Here is a 23351-nt window from a genome sequence, read left to right on the forward strand (position 1 = left end):
ATTATTAAATCTATATTAAGGAGGGAGATAAATAAAAGATAGCCTTTTATACCTAATATAGCTACTATAAGTATATAGTTATATCTTTTAGTCTTATAAATATATTAGCCACCTTCTAGAATTATATTAATACTATCTTATATAATATTCTTAATATCTTTTGCATTACCTATCTTAATGATATCTTAATTTTCTCTTAAATAAGAGAGGAATATACTAAATATATCTCTTAAGTCTTAGAAAGACTATAGAAGGTAAAGCTTTATACTAAACCCTCTAAATATACCTTCTATCAAAATTATATTAAATTTCTAGGATATATCATTTCAGCTAATAGTGTATCTATAGATATGAGCTAGGTAGAAACTATTATTATATAGAAGGAACCCTATAGTTACTATAATATCTAAGTCTTCTTAGGTTTCTGCAACTTCTACTAATAATTTATTAAGAACTATTTCTTAATTACTTTACCTTTAACTAATCTCCTAAGAGGAATAAAAGAAGGAAAGAAACTAGGATTAGTAAAGTTTAATCTTATTAAAAAGTTTATATTTTAAAGACTTATTATAGTCTTTTAAGTAGTACTACTATTATATTACTTTAATCTAGCTCTACTAATTTAGATAGAGATAGATACCTTAAAGGATAGTATAGCTAGTATTCTCTTTTAATTAGATAAATAAGGGAGATAGCATCTAGTAGCCTTCTAATTAAGAAAGTTTATAGGAGCTAAACTTAATTAGGTAATATTAGATAAAGAATTATTTACTATTATTTATTCCTTTAAATATTAGTATTAGTATACTAAAGGAGCTATGTATTAGATTAAGGTCCTTTCTAATTATATTAATCTATAAAATTTTATAAAATAACTAAAGTTAAATAGTAGACAGGCCTATTAGTTAATTTTATTAATACTATTTAATTTTATTATTAAATATTAAAAGGGAAAGGCCAACCCTGCTAATACACCTATAAGATAATATAGTAACCAGACTATACCATAGTCTAATAATAATAATATTATTATACTAATTTATAAGTAAATAGTTGCTGTGCAGTTACTAAGGACTAAGAGTTAAGATAACTATAAACTAGAGCTAGGTAATATACTATTAGAGCTCTGCTATTATAAAGACTACCTATAGTAAGAGGTGATTTACTAAGATAATCTATAATAGTTAACTAATAACTATTTAATACTATAAGCCTTAGTTAAGTATGCTACTTAAAAGGAAAATATTTATAAATATAAAACTACTAAAGACCTTAAGGGTTTAATTAAATAATTATAAACTAAAGATATTAAGGCTTAATACTAAATTRCTACTATTAGRTAGGATACTATAGGGYAAAAATATTAGAATATTAATTCTAAAGATCTTTTATAATTTAAAGGTAAGTTATTTATACCTAATACTAAATAATTAAGAAACTAATTAATTAGTATTTACTATAATAAACTACTAGCTAGTTACTTTAGTAGAAACCATACTAAAGCCTTACTAAGATAAAAGTTTCACTGGATAAATCTATAAAATAATATTAAAGTATATATTAAAGAATGTCTAATATACTAAGGCACTATAGTACTAAGGTATAGGCCTTATAGTAAGCTTAATTTATTACTATAACTATCCTATCTATTTAATAAACTATTAATAGATTTTATAACTAGACTTCTAATAATACTACATGGGATTAATCTAGTTAATAATATTTTAGTTATAGTTAATAGGTTCTTAAAATAGTCACTCCTCTTCCCTATCTTAATAATAATAACTATGGCAGAACTAGCAGAACTATTCTATTAAGAAGTTAAATTAAAATTTAGACCACCTAATAGTATTATTTTAGACTGAGGACTAGTCTTTACTAGTAAATTCTAGGTAAAATTATACTATATTATAAAGATTAAATAAAGACTATTAACTGTATTTCATGCTTAAACTAATAGCTAAATAGAATGGATGAACTAAGTCCTTAAAAGATATCTCTATTATTTTATTAATAAAGAATAAAATAACTAGGTAACTCTGCTAAGAGAAGCTGAGTTTACTATAAATAGAGTAATTAATATATTATTAAGTAAATCCCTATTTAAAATCTTACTAGGGTATAATCTAGACTTTTATATATATACTAAGGATGGCACTATAGGGGGAGAGATCCTAGCTATAATAGTATAAGTATAAAAACTTTTAGATCTTTAAGAAAGATTAAAGGAATAATAGTGTAAAGCTAGTAAAATATAAGTAAAGTACTATAATAAATATTATAAGGAGTTAGCATTAGAAAAAGGATAACTAGTAGGGCTATTAATAAAGAATCTTAAGTTAAAGATTCTAAGTAAGAAGCTAGCTCCTACTTTTATTAGACCTTTTTATATACTAGGTGCTATTAGATTATAAGTATATTATCTTACTTTACCTATAAAATATAATTAAATTTATAATATCTTTCATATATTATACTTAGAACTATAGAATTAGGTAAAGCATAATTAATTACTACTAATACTAGAGTTTAAAGATAATAATAAATAGAAAGTTAAAGAGGTTAAGAATAGCTGTATTATTAGAAATAAATAGTATTATTTAGTTAAATAGAAAGACTAGCCTTTAGAATATAACTAATAGGTTTATACTAATGATATAACTAATGTATGAGAAGTAATATAGAAATATAAGAAAAGAATTACTACTATTAACTAATATAAAGGTGCCGGGAAGGCTTAGCTAAGGCTAAGTATAATAGATAAAGGCAGAATATAATACTAACTTAAATATCTTTAAGTATTAAAGGAAAAGACTAATTAATATTAGCTAAGTAAGTCTAGCTAGTAACTACTATTTTATTACTATAGAAATAGATGCTAATTACCTTAATCTCCTCTATAAAAAAGAGAAGAGAGGTAGCCTAAGCTATATACCTAGTATTACTAGGTATAAGTTAAAGAGCTTTAGCTAAATAATATATAGCCTAATTATTAGTAGTAGCCCTAGTATTTAGATACTAAATATAAGCTATTTTAGTATAATAACCTTTAAGGAACTTATTATACTTATTACTCTGTAAGAATATTAGCATTAAGATAGTACTATAATAATAAATTAATCTAGAAACTTATATACTATTCCTTTTTCTTTCCTATAATACTATATAACTAATAGTAGTTCTACTCTATGTTCTTAAAGATATTAATAAGCCTAAGAAGGGCGACTGAAAAGTCCTTAAAGAGGCTTAGATCCTAGGTATACTAGGGATTAAAAAACCTAGTATACTATTTAATAATAGTAGATAGGTTAAGGGCATTTCTGGCTATACTAGGTGTAGCCTAGAAATAGCTATTAATACTAAAATAATATATAAATCTAATATAATATATAGGTTTGCAGAGTAAATAGTGGGTGTTATACTAGATATACTTTATAGAAGTACTATCTATAAGCTTATAATTAACTTTAAAAGGAAGGCCCCCTTAGGGGTTAAAGTTCTTTAATATAGTATAGAGGTAGTATATATACTAGTACTTTTTATAGATAATAGTATTAGCTATAATAAAACTTAATAGTAAGGAATATAAAGAAGAAGTAAAATATAATAGAAATAAAAGAGAGATTATAAGATTTAAAAGAACTTAAATCTTAAGTATTAATAAATAAAGAAGAACTATAATACTAAAGAAAATACTATAATATAAAAGAGAAGTATTAATATATAAAGTTAAAAGAAGAGAAAATATAAATAAAGATATAATTAAAGATAAATATACTATAGTTATTACCTATAATAATATTATTTACTACCAYACYATARTACATAATAAYAAAGAAYATAATAAATTTTAAAATATATAAAGCTAATATAATAGAAGTATTATATCTACCCTATAATTAGTTATCCCTATTAATAATATTATATTATATTAACTATTGTGATATTATTTACTCTTTAGGAAAATTTAAGGTTATATAACTCTAACTAAGGATAGTTATTATAACTAGAGGAGGTGTAATTATAAAGGCTTAGCTATAACCTAGCTACTTAATTATATAGCTACCCCTTACATCCTAATTATTTTTAACCTCCTATTTTCATACCTTAAGCTGCTTTTAAATCATTGCTAAATACATCTAGGATAGATAGTAAAGATAAATAGTATTCCCCTTATCTGATATTTAAGAAGATAAGGATTAGTTTTATTATAAACTAATCTACTACTCTCTATCATTCTTTTCTATTGATTATCATCACTAATTCTTACCTAGTCAACAGGTTATCTACCCTGCGACGTAGATCCTTACACCTATAAATCTTATATAGTAGCTAATATAATAGTCTATAAGAGGTATATTACTATATCTCCTATTAAGTAATATAGAGAATATATCTTTATTAATATTAGTAGTAGCTATAATAATATACTAGATAACTATATTACTAGAGCTTACTACTAGATAATTATTATAGATTAGTTTAATAGCTAGATTACTATCTAATTACTTAAATTTAGATACTAAGTAATACTACTTATTAAGCTCTTTATTAAAGAAGAGAAGTATACAGGTATTAAGATATAGATTATTTATATTAATAATAGAGGAGAATTTATTAAGAAAGAGAATTAAGTATAGACTAAAGCTAAATTAATTAAATAGGAACTTATAGTACTATATATTTATAGTTAGAATCCTATTATAGAATGCCTTATGCATACTATATTAATAAAAGTACATACTATTATTAATAATAAGACTATTCTATGCAAACTCTAGGGAGAAATTATAAAGAAAGTTATTCTAATTAAGAATATCTTACCTATTTAAGGTAAGAATATAACTCTATATAAAATATACTTTAGTAAATATCCTAATATTAGCTCCCTGCAGATCTTAGGTTTAGTTAGATATCTTACYATTACTAATAAAATTAAATCTAAGCAGGGTATTATAAAGATTAATCTATATACTATTTATTACTATTTAGTTAGCTACACCAGCCTAGGTAAGTAATATATTATTTAGATACTAGTAACTAATAAAGTTAAATATACTTATAATATTATTTTTAAAGAAGGAAGTGATCTAGATCTCTATAGTAATCTAGATAATAATTATAGTAAATTTATTAATCTACTAGCTATTCCACCTACTAACTATAATCTAAATAAGGTTATTAATAATAATAATTTAGATTAAGATATTATTAAAGGCTAGGATCTAACTATACCTAATCTACCTAGACTAGAGGATAGCATCCCTATACTATAAATATATATAGAGGTAGGTCCTAGTATTACTAAGGATATTAACTTCCTATATAGAGGTCTTTTTAGTAAGCTAGTAAAAGACCTTCTAGAGTATTCCTAGTTAGAAGTAATTTAGCTTATAGAATAGGGGGTATATTATATTAATACTAAGGCTATAGAAAAGTATATATAGAATTATATTATTATTAGGTATATATATATTAATAATAATTATATTAATATTATTAAGTCTTCTTTCTTTTATAAGGTAATTAACTCTCCTAAAGTAAATAATTAGTAGAATACTATAAAAGTAGAAGTAGATAATCTTATTAAGTAAGGCACCTAGGTACTTAAGGCCCTATCTACTAGCTATAAGACTATTAAGAGGTATTAGGTCTATAAAATTAAGATTAGTACTAATAATAAGATTATCTAATTTAAGATAAGATAGGTTACTAAAAGCTATATCTAAATACCTAGAGTAGACTTTAACTAGATATTTTCCCCTACTATAAAGCTAGCTACTATCTACCTATTCTTTATACTTATAGCTATCTTAGACTATTATTATATTAAGCTAGACATTAAGCTTATATTCTTATAGAGTAAATTCTTTAATAGTAAAGTTATCTATATAAAATAGCTATAAGATTTTAATAATAAGTCTAGCTATATATATAGACTATTACTTCCTTTATATAGATTAAAGTAATCCATATAGGCCTGGTATCTTATCTTCTATAGTAGAGTTACTAAGATTAGATTATAGCTATCTAAGATTAATAAATACCTCTTCTTTAACACCTACAGCATACTCCTTATCTTATATATTAATAATATAGAGATTACTAGACCCTCTAAGTAGATTACTAAGGGGGTATATAAGGCTATTAGTAAGCTATTTAATATTTTACTTATTAGCCTAGCTACCTATTATCTAGGCATGAAGATAGACCTAGATATTAAGAAAAGATAGATTAAGCTATCTTAATATACTTACCTTTAATATCTTATTAATATATTTAATCTATATTTAGTTAAAACTATAGTAATACCTATAGAAGAAGGTGCTTAGCTAGTTAAATTAGATAAGCCTATTAGATATAATCTTAAACTTAAAGAGAGATATAGAGCAGAAGTTAGCTTAGTTATATATCTAATACTATAGACTAGGCTAGATACTACCTTTACTATTAGGAAGCTGGCTAGATATACTATAAATTCTAATAAATTATATCTTAAGTATCTTATTTATCTTATTTAATTCTTCTATTAGACCCTAGATATTAGAATTATCTATAAGCCTTATAATATAAAAGATGTTATATGTAAGCTAGGCATTATTATTAGTTATATTAATATAGATTATATAGGATATATTAATATATACTATTTAACTACTGGATATATCTTTATATTTAGTAATAGGCCTATCTTATAGGCTTCTAAGCTATAATTAGTTATCTCTTTATCTATATATAAGGCTAAATATATTATTATTATTTATACTATAAAGAAAGCTATCTAGCTTACCTATCTCCTTAAAGATATTAGCTTTAATAGTATATACCCTATATAGATTAATACTAATAGCTAGCCTACTATAGACCTAGCTTATAATACTTAATTCCATGCTTGCAGTAAGTATATTAATATTAATTATTATTAGATTAGAGATATAATAATTAAGAAGCAGGTCTTCCTATAGCATCTTTTAATAGATAAGATAATTATAGATCTTATAATAAAGCTACTTAGTTATCTAAAGTTTAATTAATTCTTTAAGGCACTAGGCTTAGCCTAGTAGAGTACTATAAATAGCAGATCTTAATGCTATAATTATAGATTAACTACCTAATTAGGAAGTGGCTATAACCTCATTGATTAAATCTAGGGGTGTATGGCTATACTCAGTATGGTAGAGATCTAATTACATAATCTCACTTAGTAGATAGCTCCTTCCACTATACAATAGTAAACATAGATTTACATACATAATGAATTAATGAAATATCTTCATATTCTGAACCTCTCTCTGCTCATTCTACAATCAGACCTATTAATGTTGAGAAGAAGACAACTCTGAATTCCCCATATAGCTTTAAACACCATGCCTCGACGGCCCCAGCCGGCTCATCAAAGAAACTGTACTATGTCGCAGGTGATGAGGTCTGGTATTGTCGTGAGCGCAGTAGGTCACATTGATATCCTTCATATAAACCGAGGCATCACCTAAGCTATCGCAGCAACTGAATGGTGCAAAGGCACAATTGATTCAAGTACATCGAGTACCATACTGCAAACGGTATCCTCCACCATTGTCCCCTCCTCTCCCCAAACGCCGGACAATGCTTGATATGGTATCTAATTTTTGGAAGGTGAGAGACGATGACACCAAAGATCTGTGGGAGGTCCCGGTGGAACGCATTCGCTTAAGAGCTTGATGCTGGGGTGGACACATCAATCTATGTCTTCCCAGTCTTGCATAAATCGTTGAATCCACTTCCATAATTGGGGAGAAGCGACAAACATATCTCCGCGCAGTCTCGGTGGATTATTGGCGGTATACTGTGTTTTCCATTCGGACATGAGTGTCAGCTTCTTAGCTATTGTGTTTCGAAAATCCTTGTTCCGAAAATAATCCCTTTCATCCTTTTCGATTCTCGAAAGAGGCTGATCCTCCTTTTGAACTTCATTGTATTGCTGGATGTAGCGAGGCGAACGCCGCTGTTGTAAGAAGTATTGCCCCAGGTTCTGTTCAGAACCACGTGCAAACTGCCATACGGTAGCAAAGAGGTTATAATCAGCAATAGAATCAAGGCTGAGGAGTCGACTCAATTCCCAAGAGACTTGGCCCCGCTCAAGAGCTTCCCGATATTTGTTGACCAACCTCTCTTCGATTGATTCGGGCATAGCGGCGATAAAACCATCTATGAAGGGTCTATGCAACTCTGGACTGATGTTATCGCCGTATTGTGGCAATCCTGGAACGGCTAACAGCATAGATTCAGGAATGGATGAAGTGAATGCCCAGTCGATGATACACGTAACGTTGTAATCCTCATCAACGTATATATTATTGACGCTCAGATCAGCGTGGCACAGCGGAAAAGTCTCCGGATTGACGGCTGGGAGTTCAAGTCTCTGTAAAGTGTCGCGGAGAGCATCGCCTGCTATTATATAATCCATCCTGTTCTCTGATGAGTCGGTCTTGCCTCCTACAGTCACAAAGTCGTTCCATAGGTTCACGGCGCCCTTATATTCCGTGCTGGAGTGGTACTCTTCCCGGGAGGGAACAGGTGCCACAAAGCAATGATGTGATAACTGCAGAGTCACTGCATGCTCTGAGAATGCGGAAATAAGGCTGTTATAAAACTCCGCCTCAGAAGTGAAGGGCCCGCGTGGGATCTCCAACTCATATCGTCCATGTAACATGTGACCGCGGGAGAGACATTCCTTGATTTCAAAGGACCCATCTTCCTCAAAGAGTGAGCTGATTTTACTGAATCGCAACTGTGAAAGCTTCCAGGTGATAGCTCCCAACTGCGAGAGAACTCTGGCCTTGCTGGGGGCGTCTAGGTCAGGTTGGGGAGAACCAGCTGGTCTCCAAACTTTTGACAGTGGCCAACCAGGAGCTTCACTCATAAGAATGAACGGAATTCCGATGTCATTATCGGACGAAGCACTATAGTCGTATACTTCTGGAACTGGAATATCGCTATGAGCCTTGAGGAATCGGAGCGTAGCAGCTTCACTTGCCAGTAGCTTCATGCTCATTTCCATTGGCATGAAGTCTCTGGGATGTGGGGATCTAAAGACCCATCGGACCCCGTCTTCAAATAGAATAAAGATAGCCCAGTTAAAACTTCCGGAAGCAGGACGTTGATCCGGATTACAAGCACATGAAACACCCTGCCGTAGCGTGCTCGCTTGACGGCATAGAGCTTGGAGATCAAAGTTGGCGTATGTGAATATGGGCCTCGGAATTGGGGGCATTTCGCTCGGAGGAGTGGACTTCTAGGTCGAAAGTTAAGTACTCCTGCGGTAGGTGTTGATCTTGTTTTAGCCCATTCATAAAAGCAGTGACAGCCAGCTTTTCACAGAAACTTGGAACTAATGAAACCAGAATCTTAAAACACGGAGCAGGTCATTAGAATCAAGAATGGCTAAATGGAAATCACAAAATTATGTGCCTGAAGCTTTGTTTTCCTTTCCATTCCTCCTGATCCTTATCAGGGAGGTGGTGGTTATTTTCAGAAATCACGGGAAACATCCTTGCAGGACAAAATATTCCCTAAAAGGGTTAGCTTATCATGGGATCTCACTTCCCCATTTTGTGCTGTAAGTCGTAACACCCATGCTGTACTCCATAAGAAGACCATAATCAGCATCGTACCTACTGAAGGTCTATACCTTATAGCAGTTTAAAGATTATACAGGGTTACTAGATCAAAGAGGTTCCTAGTATATAGCTATAAGACCCTCTATCCATATAGCCTATCTCCACTACTACTATCCTATACGTAGTAAGCGTATGATGCGTATCCCATCTGTAAGGCGCCATTTGGCCTGATGTTTAAGATAACACAGTCTCTTTATTCCTATGGTCATGGTCTAATATTATAGCACAATACTTAATACTAAAATTAATATATCCTAAGAACAGGCTCTTAGCTATTACTAGACTTATGTAGCTAGCTTTACTCTTTATACCCAGGCCTTATCTATCAGGTATATAGGGATGTGATCTAGCTAATAGGCTCCTATAGACCCCCTGCAAACACCTAATACAAGTGCCAATGGAGCACAGCATAGCATCATAGTCCTAGGCCACCACTATTAGCCCTGTTGAACTTCCTAAGCAGGATATAAGCATTAACCTTAGCATAGCTCTAAATAGGCCACACTTAATTAAATTAATACCTATGCTGAATTAGACAAGTAGCTAATGAAATCTACAAATGCATAGAGAGGTAAGAAATAGTATAGTATTTTCTTTTTAAATATAAATAATAGGAAACATACCATGGGGAAATAAGAGTAGCAATAGGTAATTAATATAGGGATATATTATATGCATTAGGAGGCTGATCAAGGAGAAAGAAAGTTACAGGAGAAGAACTTAATCAGGAAAAGAATTAGAGAATAGAGACTGAAATTGAATATAGAGGTGGACAGGTGGTTAGAACAGTAATATAATTTGCTATGGTAATAGGGCAATTAAACCATGAGAACTCAGAAAAGGCATGTCACATGCTTAGAAAGATGACTCAGCATAATCAGCACAGAGGCTACATGCAGCCTTAGGCTGCGCACAGCTGGAGGAATAATTCATTCATTCATTCAGCAGCTTTTATGGTCCGCTGTATCCCTTAACACATACATGATCCCAACTTCCCAAAACATGTCATTATCCCATCAAAATTTGAGATGTAATCATCTGTTCACTATTATTAATAGCCATACTAGTACTGGTGATTGATATAGAGACTAACTTGTTTCAATGGAAGCCTTGTTATAGCCTCCTTTAAGTTCACAAGTGGCCTGGAGGATAGTACCATTCATCCACATATCATGACAGCTATGCCTAAAATTACCACTATAGATACATGTTAGTAAGAGAGATTAAGTTAAGAAATATAGGAAAAGAAGAAGCAGGTAACTAGGTGAAGAGGGAGTAAAGAGGTATAGAGATGTAGTTATAGATAGTGATTCTGATTCAGCAAAGGAGAGACCTTACTAATACTGGCCAACAAGCTGGCCACCATCATTGGCAAAACAAAAATTCATATCGAGCGAGCAACCCTTGGTATACTTTCCAGAAAGTGCTTTGCAATCGGCATAAAGGCCAGAAAGGTCCCAGTCATAAGATCTAATATTATTGCAAGTGTCTCTATAGCTAGAGTATGCAACAACGTCAAGAGCAAAGTAGCTGAAAGCTGAAAAAGTAAGGATTAGTAAATTGATGAAGTGCATAGTGTAGGTTAAAAGAAACCAAAAAGTCTTGTTATTAGTTAGTTAATACAGATGAAGTAGTTGAATATTATTTTAAAGGGGGGGACATAGTGTCCTTTATAGAATTAAAGTCAAAGCTAATTTAAAAAACCAACTTATTGCTAGTTAGTATAGTTATGTAGTGATTGGCTCATGTCTAGTAGCTTTACCACTTTGTACTACATTTTTGCACTGCATTAATAACATACAGTAGAGAAGCCCCAAAAAGGAAGGCACAGTCTGAAGGTAAAATTTAAAAATTAAATTACTGCATCCTTCCTTATCTTGCTAGGGGCATGCAGTTTAGCAATATCTTAGGAAAGTTTGATAAGGTCTTAGGGAATATAGGGCAACCTTAAGATCTTATTAAATAACTATTTCTAATATATTAGCTCAGCAAGGTCTTAAATTACATTCATATATTTTAACCTTATTTAACTTTTTTTAGGTTTATATTTAACACCTGCTTACAGACTAGGTGTAATATAGAAAAATTATATAGTAGGGATTTAAAGTAAAATATATATCTCTAAGTATGGTAGTATTAAACTATTAATACCCTGAGCAATTTGCTAATTGCAGTGATTGGCTGACTGTTACTGCCAGCAACTCATCAATCAATCAATTAATCAATCAAGATTCTATTAACCTGATGTAGCCTATCTATTGAAGCAATTAGCTATGCAGGCGCTTCGCCAAATGAAGCAGGAATCTAGTATCTGAATGCCTAAAGCCCATAAAAACCCACAAATGCAGAAAAGACATAGGAAATTAGCATATAGCCACATCAAAAGCAGAATATACAACTAAAGCAGCCTGCCATTAGGCCACATATCTCCCCTGCGCCATCTTAGTGCATGTTAAACACCTATCCCACTCCATTCCATCATTTCCATGTAGTCATTATCCCTTACACCGATGCCTAGAAAATTATTTTAGCATGATTCTATGATTGGTCAGAATATTAATACAGAGGTAAAATACACAGATTTCTGCCTTATAACCAATCAGCTTAGATGCATAGAATCACACTAAAATAATTTTCTAGGCATCAGTGTAAGGGATAAGTGTAGCTGGTAGCATGGTTCCGCGCCTACGAAGACCCCTCCTAGGCAGCTGCTTAGTCCATCTAACTAGGGTTGTTATTTTCGCGGGTTGGGCCGGGTTCACCTATCTTTAGAACCCAACCCGCCGGGTTCGGGTTCTACTTTTCTAGGGCCTAAACCCAGCCCATAACACAGTGGGTTGACTATCTAGTATCTAGAACCCACTGGGTTCTATTCTGCCAAGGAAGTTATTCTCCACCTACCTAATCTAGTTAGTATGGGCTGGGTTGGGCCCATGAACCTGCCAAGCAATATTCGGTGTGTAAAACCAATAAACCATACCAATATTTAAAGAATATAAATATATAAATAAGTGTTATGTTAAGGCATATTAAGTAAAACCTCACTAGTTATTTCATTTACTGTCTTAGCTATTATAGAATATTCTGACCTATCTTGGCAGCAGCCAAACTTTTCCAAAGGGTTGGCTGAACTGTATCCTGAATACTGCCTTCATAATCTCAGTGGTTTCCACCAGCCGCCGGAGTGGCTTGGGTGTTGATTTGACTGTTGGCTGGTAGTCAAGTTCCACAAGATTAACCCACGTCAGGTGGGCCTTGACTGATTGGCGCAAGTTATCTCTGATTTAACTAGACGCAGATGCTTCTCGCAATTAGATTAAGATAGAATCTGGGAAATAACTTAAATAACTCACCTATTATAAGTATCCCCCCTCATTCTTTTATATCATCTGCTATAATCCTTTCTTTGTGTGCCTGGACTTCTTCAGCTAACAGAGAACTAAGAGCAGAGAGATTCACTAGCTTCTAGATTACCTCTCCCTACTTCTATTTTTGCTAGGTCTTATTTTCAAAACCGCTTAGGCATTATATATCTTTACTAATAGCATCTACCAAGCATCAGCTGATGTAAAAACACTAAAGAGAGTTCTAAGGGTATATCTATTTATATTTATATAATCTTTAATATTATTTAGAAGCAGCTTGTTAACCCACCTAAAAATATTAGTAATAAAGTAATTGCTACTGCATCGCGTCACATTCTAGATAAGATAAAGATGATGAGTCTTTGACATTCTTTTAGTCACACAGTGGAAAAGCTAATCTATGTATGGTCTTATAGTAAGAATGCTGGAATTGCTTGCTACAAGTAATACTGTCTCATAGTAGGAAGCAGGAACACTGGTCCTATATAGGCTGCTGTCTGCTGAAAAGTAATAGATTACAGTGAGAATTATGCAGTGCCCTTCAAAGCAGGAGCCATGTGAAACTAAGGAGGTGATTAGGGCACTTAGTATAAAGCTAGAGCATGGACTATTTCTCTGTGGACTATGATATAATAATAAAAGATGTGCTCTGAAACCATGACTAGGGATTTAAAGATGGCACCTAGAGGTCAATATACTGGCCGGGCTGAATAATCATAGGATGGCTAGGGTATATCTTAATGTGCATGGTACAGTCAGCATGCTTTATTACCTTGCTGTGACTCTATGAGCTTGCAAAAGCCCCATTGTGATGGAGCACTATACTAATCTTCAGCAGTGTATTCCCACTGAAGATAGTGGTGATGATATAGACTAGACGCCATGTATCTAGGGAGTCATGGGGCAAATGCAGCATGATGCTACTGGCCACTAAGGCAGCTAAGAGGTAGTGGGACATATAAAAGATAGGATAGTTGTATCAGTGAATTATTGGGTCCCAAGGCATAATATTATTATGCATAGAATAGATGCAGAACCCTGTTGCCTTATCTACTATTTGAATGCATAAAAGCAGAAAGGGTGGAAGTAGATGAAAGTGTTCATATATATAATAATACCTAACAGCAGCTAAGTTTGGTGTATTGAGCTGAGGCTTCTGTTTATGAACTTTATGTAGTTAAAAAGTATGTGGAAGCTGATGTGAGCACAGGCTATCTAGCTGCTAGTGCAGTGCAACTGATAATAAAGTATATAATCTAAGCCCTAGAAGGTTGGACAGAGAGCTTATACTAGGACTTGCATAAAGAAATGAAAACCTATATTAGCTAGTGCTAAGATACTACACCTGCCTCTTACGGCTTTAAGTAAGCCATCTGGATACTATATAAAGAATATATTAGTTGTAATAAATAATAGGCAGAGAATAATTTCACCCAGTGTATATGGTCTGCTGAACTGATGATGACTGATGATAATAAAATTAACTATATACTAAGTGTTTATCTAGTTAATCTTACTTGCCCATAACCTTAGCAGTGGTAGGTACCAGAGTATGAGCAGGGCTGTAATTATACTGCTAATCTAGATGGCATATACCAGGATGAGCTGTATAATATGAGAATAAAATATTGCTGCAATAGTTTGGTTTGTAAAATGAATGCTATGGTATTTAAATACCTTCATACAGTGGATAACTTTATGAGGGACCCTATTGTTAGGTTAAGGAATTCACCTTCCAGATTGCATACCCTGTAAGATGTATTGGGTGAATATCTGCGCAGCTTATTCTATATTCAACATGTAATGTGTATTTGTGCAGGCAGTGATAAGCTTAAGTTATTGTTCCCAGTAAACTCTGAGCGGCCAAGTATTTGTTGATGCCCTTGGGAAACAAGTTCTTGGCATTTTCATCGTTCAGATTTAGGTATGCTTACGTCATCATATAATGTCAAACACGCAGGAAATATTCAGATGATTAGCAGTATGATGTTACTGATTGTATTATGATTTGTACTATGCCTATGGTCAATATATTTTCAATTTTCATGCTCTAGCCTCTAGCATACATTAATATCTATTGAGCAGAGTAGCAGTGGTCTTAGTTAGAAGCCCAATAGCAAGTTCTTATGATCTAAACCCATGTTATAGTGAATAGGCTTCTAGCCTGTGATAGGTATGCGAGAGTTAACTTAGCATAAAACACTACATTGACATGCCTTAGAGGGGATTAATAGGTACCTATTTAATGTTTACCTGTTTGAAGATCCATTAGTTATACCTCTTGATTAGCAATAACATCTTGAAGCTCTCAGAGTCTAATCATTTAAGTTAGCCTCTTGTAGTTCACATAAGTAGACTTACAGACAGATAAGCCATGTGCGCAGACACAAGAACAATCTGAGCGATGGTTTTGGTGGGTCTGAATCCCCTGCAGTAATTTTTGCCGAAGTAGTTGCAGTGTTATTTATATAAGTCGACTGCTCACCGATGTATCCTACGGCATTTCTGTTCTTCAGCGATCCATTCTTTCAAGGAAACAATTTTGTTTCTTCAATTTTCTACGTCACTCGTTAATCAGGACCAACGCGAACATTCCCATATATCAATCTCTTGAAATGCAGTCCGAGGCGCTCGTTGGTCTTCTTTTTCTTCTCACTCCGGCTCTGGCCATACCCCAAGCTACATCCGTGGCTTACTCCGAGTCTTCTAGCTCATCTGACTCTTCCGACTCTGCCGACTCTTCGGATACTGTCTCGGGTGCTTCGCTACCCGCCGACTACATTAGCGTTTTAGAAACCGCTGTCCCGTCTTCTTGGGAATATGAGATGATGAACCCCGCCTCTGCAGCCGCAGTCATGAGCGCCGCTGCGGCTGGCACGTACCCAGCCTGGTACAATGACCTGCCAGAAAGCATCAAAGCTGTTGTCACCGCTCTTGGCGGCTTCGACGCGAATATCGTTGGTGAAACTGGTTCAATGACCACGGCTGCAAGCACTAGCTCATCCGGACATGCCGCCGAGACTGCCTTGGCTACTGCAGTCAGTAGCTCAACTGGCTCAGACGCCGTGGAAACTCAGGCTTCCACTCAGTCTTCTGCTACCTCGGGTGCTGCTTCTAGCCACAAGTCGGCAATCCCTACGTCTGCGAGCTCGACTGGTGGAGCACCCATCGCTACTGGTGGTGTTGCTGTGGGCGTTGCTGGTGCTGCCGGTCTGCTAGGTCTTGTCCTTGCCCTGTAGTTTGTTTTTTATTTGGTCACATTATGGGTGTAGCAATTAGAGAATTCTTTCGCTGGCTGCATACACGTGTGATAAGTCCAACATATCATCCACACTGCCCATCGTATTAGATGTATCCAGAAGCTGTCCATATAATAAAACTCCCTGAAAGAAGCAGTGGACGACCGCATGTCCCCTTTATTTCCCGCAATGCCAGAGACTGAGCTACGAAGTCCTCACACGGCGTTCAATGGCACACACAAACTCCACATGGCCACAAGTCAAAAAAAGAGTTGAATAAAAACATATAACAGCCAGGATTCACTGGTGGTCACCCACCTAACTACTAACCGGCTGGCATGTGGCTTAAACATAGTTAATACTCAGGTGGGTGCCCTTGCTAGGTGATGGGGGTGATGCTGCTTGAACAGGGTGGTGATTAGTATAAGTATAGTTTAGAGGGGTGGTGATATCTGGAAAATACATTACTAATCTAGAAAATATATTCACTAGTCTAGAAAATATATGTCACACCCTGGGATCTGTCTCTGCTGTTCTCTGCTAGTCAACTACTTTGGGAATGGGGTGCTATAGTCCCTAGACTTATAGCCTATACTTGCCTAAGGCCTACTGACTAGGTAGCCTAATAATATAGTGATATAATGACCTCCTAGGGTTAAGGATAATCTAAAGATAATATAAGAATAATAATAGTAGAGATAGAAGTAAGGCCTATTAAGTATATATACTTAATAATAAGAGAGTAACTAATAAATTAGACTAGTAATCTTATACTTAAGTAAATAATTTATATTAATGTGATATTGACCAGCATGTATATGACTTCAGGGAAGTCTATCAGATATGTAATAATATCTAGTGATTACTATTACTATTTATATAGTTAGTTAGACCTTATATTTATTCTTTAGCCTAGGTTAAATTATAAAAGAAGACTGGAATCTCTTAAAGTTAAAGAGATATATATAGGGTAGCTGCTAGCCTACCCCCTATTCTTATACTCTTTAAAGACTCTACATCCTTAATAATAATGAATATCCTATCTAGTAGCATATCTAGATTAAGTAAATATATAATACTTAATTTCTAGGAAGGTTTAAAACCCCTYMTAAAGGATTAATCTAAACTATAGTAGCCTTAGCCTACTAACTCTTAGAAATACTATTAATAATTTAACTTTAATAAAATCCCTTATATTAATTATCCCTAATTTAATAGAAAATACCTTAGATTAATAGGTTTTAACCTTCTTAGACTGATTAAGATACCTAAGATAGTAATAATTTATTATAGGGATATCCTTATTAACTCTTCCCTATAGTAATATTAGTTATAGATATTATAGGCTAAAAGAGTCTTTTAAAAAGTAATAGATATAGGATTAATAGTTTAACCTTAGAGAAGGATAAATTAAGAGATATTAAAATTATTTTAATAAGTTTAAATTAATATTAATATTAATTAATCTAACTTCTACTCTTAATTAGATATTATTCTTTACTTAATAAAATAGATAATATTAAATCTATATCTTCTAGTATAAAGACCCCTTAAACCTAGGCTACTAATTATAGTAATAGCTTTAAGATAGAATATCTTTAACTTTAATAGTAATTTACTCTTACTACCTAGGGCATAAATAAAGCTATCTAGGCTAAACTAATCTAGCTATATAACTATTTAGTTAAACTTCTCTAGGATTAGTATAACTATCTAGGTTATACCTATCTAGATAGAGCTATAGAAGCTACTACTACTACTCCTAACCCTAATCCTCTCCCTACTATTATCCCTAAAATACTTAAACTATATTAAAAGATTTCTAACCTTAAACTAATCCCTATATATAATAGTAAGTATAGTAAGGATACTATAATAAAATAGCTCTAGTAGATTAATAAATACTTTTATAATAAGTAAACTCTTACTTAGAAGAAAGCTACTAAACTTAAAAAAGTTATAATAATTAAGTATTATCTTATAGGCTAGGCTAAAGAGTAGTAAAATATTTATAAATAGAAGACTAAATATAATCTAATAGCTACTATAACTACCTTAGATACTTTTAAATAGTAGATCTAAGACTATTTTAGAGAAATTAGAGAAGAGAATAAATATTAAGAAGAGTATAAGAGATATATCTAAGAAAACTAAATTATATAATCTTATATTACTTCTCTAATTAAAGCTACTAAATATATTAAATTTAGAATTCTAGATAATATATTAATCTAAAAGTTTATTACTAATTTAAAGCTAGTTCTATGTACTTACTAGGTAGAAGATTATAATAAATTAGCTATTTTTAATAATATAGTTTATTATTTTACTAAGTATAAATAGGGAGTAGCCTTATATACTTAAATATAGCTTTAATTCTTTAGTAAGATTAATAATTACTAAATAGATCTAATAGATATTAATTTAAATGCTATTACTATATCTCCTAATTAACTAAAGAAGGGAATATATAAATAAAAGGTATAGTATTAAATTAATTAAGCTTACTTTAATTATAGATAAAAAGGCTATAATATTTAAGCTTATACTATACTAAACTAGCTATAATCTAATTATAAGAAGTAGTTAGGAAATATAATAGACTACTAGATATAGAAGTACTAATTAGTTAATTATTATAGGCTTCTAAAGTTAAGGACTATAAAGTATTTAATAATCTTAAATTATTAAAGGATTATAATAATTCTAATAAGGATAGTAATAAGGAAAATTAGCTACTATAAGAAGGATTATTTAATATAATAGAGGTAGATTTAGAATAAGAAGATTATAATAGTATTAATACTTATTTAAATACCCTTAAATCTAATATTCTCTATTTCTCTACTATACTTAAAGCTTCTTAGATAGTAGTCTATCTCTAAGCACTATTAGACTATAGCTCTAGTTATATATTTATATTAAAATATCTAGCTAATTTATTACCTTCTTCATGGTTTTAATTCTAATAAATATCTAAATAACTATAGGTTTATCTACTAAATAGTAGATTTATATATATATTATATTAAATTTAAATTCTACTTAAGCTAAGTAATTAGTACTATATTATTACTCTCTAGGTCCTTAAAATAATAGAGTATAATATTATCTTAGATTAAGATTAGCTAAAATATTTTAACCCTAATATTAATTAGGTTACTAGATAGATAGTTATTAAAGAATATAGAATAAAGTATATAACTATCTATCTTATTAATCTAAGAACCTAAATTAAGATTAATAAGAAAATATCTCTTAATCTTATCTTTATAAAACAGCTTTAATATACTCTTTAGAAGGGTTAATAGGAAGCTTAGTTATATATTATTTAAGAATAGAAAGAGAGTAAAGAAGTATTAATTAATCTATAATAATTAAGTTCTCTTCTAGCTTAGTATAAAGATATATTTAGAGAAGAGTTAGTTATAGGAATATCTCTAGTTTAATTATTAAAATATTATATTAATATAGAAGATTTATTACTAATTAATATTAACTCTTACCCTTAGTTACTAGAGAAGTTTAGTAAGATAAAAAGGTAAGTTAAAGAGCTTTTAAAGAAAGTAGTTATTTATCTATTAACTAGTGCTTAGGGCTTTCCTATTATAATTATTCTAAAGCTAGATAAAAAATAGTAATTTTATATTAACTACTACTTATTTAATAAGATAACTATTAAGAATATCTATCTACTATTAAGAATTTAAGAACTCCTAGATTAAATAAGTTAAGCTAAATATCTTTTAAAGCTTAATCTCCTCTTAGGATATTAATAGTTATAAATAGGTAAATTATTAATTCTAAAGATAGCTTTTAATATATTATTTAGTAAGTTTAAGTAGTTAGTAATACTATTTAGACTTTATAATACTTCTATATTATTCTAGATAATAATAAATAGTATTATATAAGACCTTAACTTTATAATAGTTTACCTTAATAATATCTTAATCTTCTTAGACTTAGAAGAGGAATATTAGAAGTATATTTAATAAGTACTTAACTAACTCTAAGAATATTAGTTATATATAAAACTCTCTAAGTATATATTTACTAAGAGAGAAATATAGTTTTATAATTATATTATTAGTAATAGATTAGTTTGACTAATGCCCGCAAAAATAGAGGTTATAAAGATATAACTAAAATTAATAAATATTTATAAAGTTTAATAATTCTTAGGACTAGCTATATACTATTACTAATTTATATATAAGTTTATAAGGATTATAGCTTCTCTTTATAAGCTTCTAAAGGAATTAGATGCTTTACTTTATAAGAAGAAGTTTTAATCTATAATCTAGAATACTTAATATTAGTAAGTATTTATAATACTAAAGAATATAATAGTTTATATATCTATTTTTAAGATCACTAATCCCTTACTACTATATTAAATTAAGACTAATGCATCTAAATAGGCTCTTAGTATAGTATTATTATAATAAGATAAAAAGGAATAGTAGTATCCTGTAATATTTAATAGATAAAAGCTTAATAATACTAAAAAGAACTATTCTATATATAAGAAGGAACTTCTTATAATTAAGGAAGTACTCTAATAATAGGACTACTATATTAATAATAGTTAGCCTATTATAATTATAATAGATTATAAAAGCCTTTAATATCTCACCTATATAAAGATATATTTAAAATATCTTATATAATGGATTGAAGAATTTTAAATATATAATCTAGTTATTAAGTATTATAAGGGAACTAAGGCAGTTATCCTAGATATAATAAGTCTTTAACTAGACTTTATTAAAGAAGGTCTAGTGAATTAAGCATAAATACCTACTTTTAGTCTATCTATAATATAGTTATAGTAGATAACTAGTAAAGAATACCTTTATATATTATTATATCTCTATAAATTAGAATAGCATCTATTAATAGTCTTATTCTTAAAAGATAATAACCTAGATATATCTAATAATATTAAAATAAAAATTAAGATATTAGCACTAAACTTTTAACTAAAGGTAGAGTATATTAATAGATAACCTACTAATTAACTATATTATATTAATAAAGGTACTAAAATACTATATCTTAAAATTCCCTTTTAAAAGAACTTTATATTATAGCTTTATAACTAATTTAGCTATCTAGCTTATCTAGCCTTACTTAGAATAATTTATACCTATGCCTAGTGGCCTATGATATAAAAAGATATCTAAGATATTACTAGGAGCTATCTAAATTATTAAATAGTAAAGCCTTTAAGGCTAAATTTTAAATATAAAGCTATATAGCACTTAGTAAAAAGGGGTATTTATCTATTTAAATATTAGGGAATTAATCTTATTAGSTATCTATCTATAATACTAAATAGTAATTAATAGATTATCACAGCTATTAATTATATAACTAGTTAGGTTATAGTAAAAGCTATACCTAATATAAAAGAGGATATATTAGTCTATTTTCTCTATAAAGATATCTTTATTAATTATAGAGTATTTAAGGAACTATTCTTAGATAATAGTTCTAACCTACTATCTTAAGTTATAGTAGTATACCTTAAGATTCTTAAGGTAAAATATTATATAATAACTCTAAACTATCCTAGAATAAATAGTAAGAATAAAAATATAAATAGCTTACTAGGAAAGATATTAATAAAGTATCTTATAGATAAACTAATATATCTATAGGATAAATACCTACCTCTAGCTATCTTTACTACTTAAGTATATATCTATACCTAGATAAAGTTATTACTATTCTACCTTCTCTATAGTATATATCTATTATTACCTAGTTATCTATAAACTAATTAACTAACTACCTAAGATATTAAAACTTAATTATAATATATTAACTATATATAATCCCTAGCTAATAAAAAGCTATTAGTACATATAATTAAATAGAACTTAATTTAAGATAGTAATATAAAAGAATCTTAACTTATAAAAGGTTAATAAGTCCTTATTTATAATAAATTACTATAGAAGTTTTAATATAAATAGTTTAGCCTATATAAGATTAAATAATTATACCTACTTAGTATATACACTATTTTAGAACCTAATAGATATATAGTAGAGAACTTAATTAATAGCTAATAATTAGTAGAAGCTAATATTAATAGTAAACTAAAGAAACTATAGATATTAGCTATATTAATATAATAATTATAAAAGATAGGATTATTAATTTATATATTAATTAAAGTATATAAGATGCTTAAAGAGGTTAAAGAATCCTTATTCTTATATAATAAACTTTTTAGAATAACTTAAAAGGATTAGGAATCTACTAAATATTTAGAAGTATATTTAAAGTAGGTAGGGGAGGATATCTTAATAAAATAATATACTTAATAAGTAAAGATTTAAGAATATATTAATAATATACTAATAGGAACTAGCTAACCTATATACTATTAAAAGGAGTTAACTCTAGGAAGTAATTAGAGTAAAATTAACTTAACTTCTTTAGATAATAAGTTAAATAGGGGAATACTATATAATTTATTAAGGAATAATTAAATCTAATAGAATACTAGAGAAAGAGATATAGACTTTAATAAACTATTTATAGTAGTAGTTCTAACTTATTAGGAGTAATTAGAGAAGGATAAGTTATCTAGTATTATAAGAATATTAAGATAGGAGAAAGAAGACCTATTTAAATTAAGTTAAAACTACTTAAAATAACTAAGTATAAAAGAAACTAATTCTAAAAAGATACTAGTAAAATAACCTAGCTTCTTTAACTTTATTAACTTTATTAATAAGAGCTATACTTAACTATCTTAGTCTCTACCTTAGTCTAAAGATTATTAAGATTATCTTTAATATCCTTCTTAATAGTAGAAGTAATCTTACCCTAAAGAACTATATTAGGATTATCTAACTTCTCTTTATTCTTATTAAGAGTAGCTTACTTTAAAGCCTCTACCTTAATAAGGACCCTAATCTATTTTTTAAATATCTTTTTAAAATAAATTAGATTATAGTATGCTGCCTAGAGCTTATATAAATTATTCTAAATATCTCTAGTAATTAGCTAGGGTAGGATATTACTATTAAGAGGATTATTCTTCTAATATTTAATTAGAGTAGATAAAG

The 23351-nt window shown here is 30.1% G+C and overlaps 2 protein-coding genes across 2 annotated transcripts; one reads left to right on the top strand and one right to left on the bottom strand.

The window, feature by feature from the left end:
- Positions 1–7717: 7717 nt before the first annotated feature.
- Aspvir_002777 (aminoglycoside phosphotransferase family protein) lies at positions 7718–9253 on the bottom strand (the record flags this gene model as incomplete). Its single annotated transcript, XM_043274373.1, has 1 exon — positions 7718–9253. One exon carries the CDS (start codon positions 9251–9253, stop codon positions 7718–7720), a length of 1536 nt encoding a protein of 511 aa, XP_043130308.1.
- Positions 9254–15639: 6386 nt separating this feature from the next.
- On the top strand, positions 15640–16263 carry Aspvir_002778 (uncharacterized protein; the record flags this gene model as incomplete). The annotated part of the gene is made up of 1 exon (XM_043274374.1): positions 15640–16263. One exon carries the CDS (start codon positions 15640–15642, stop codon positions 16261–16263), a length of 624 nt encoding a protein of 207 aa, XP_043130309.1.
- Positions 16264–23351: the final 7088 nt, after the last annotated feature.

This window comes from Aspergillus viridinutans, assembly GCF_018404265.1.
Source record: "Aspergillus viridinutans IFM 47045 DNA, scaffold_12, whole genome shotgun sequence".
NCBI lineage: Eukaryota > Fungi > Ascomycota > Eurotiomycetes > Eurotiales > Aspergillaceae > Aspergillus > Aspergillus viridinutans.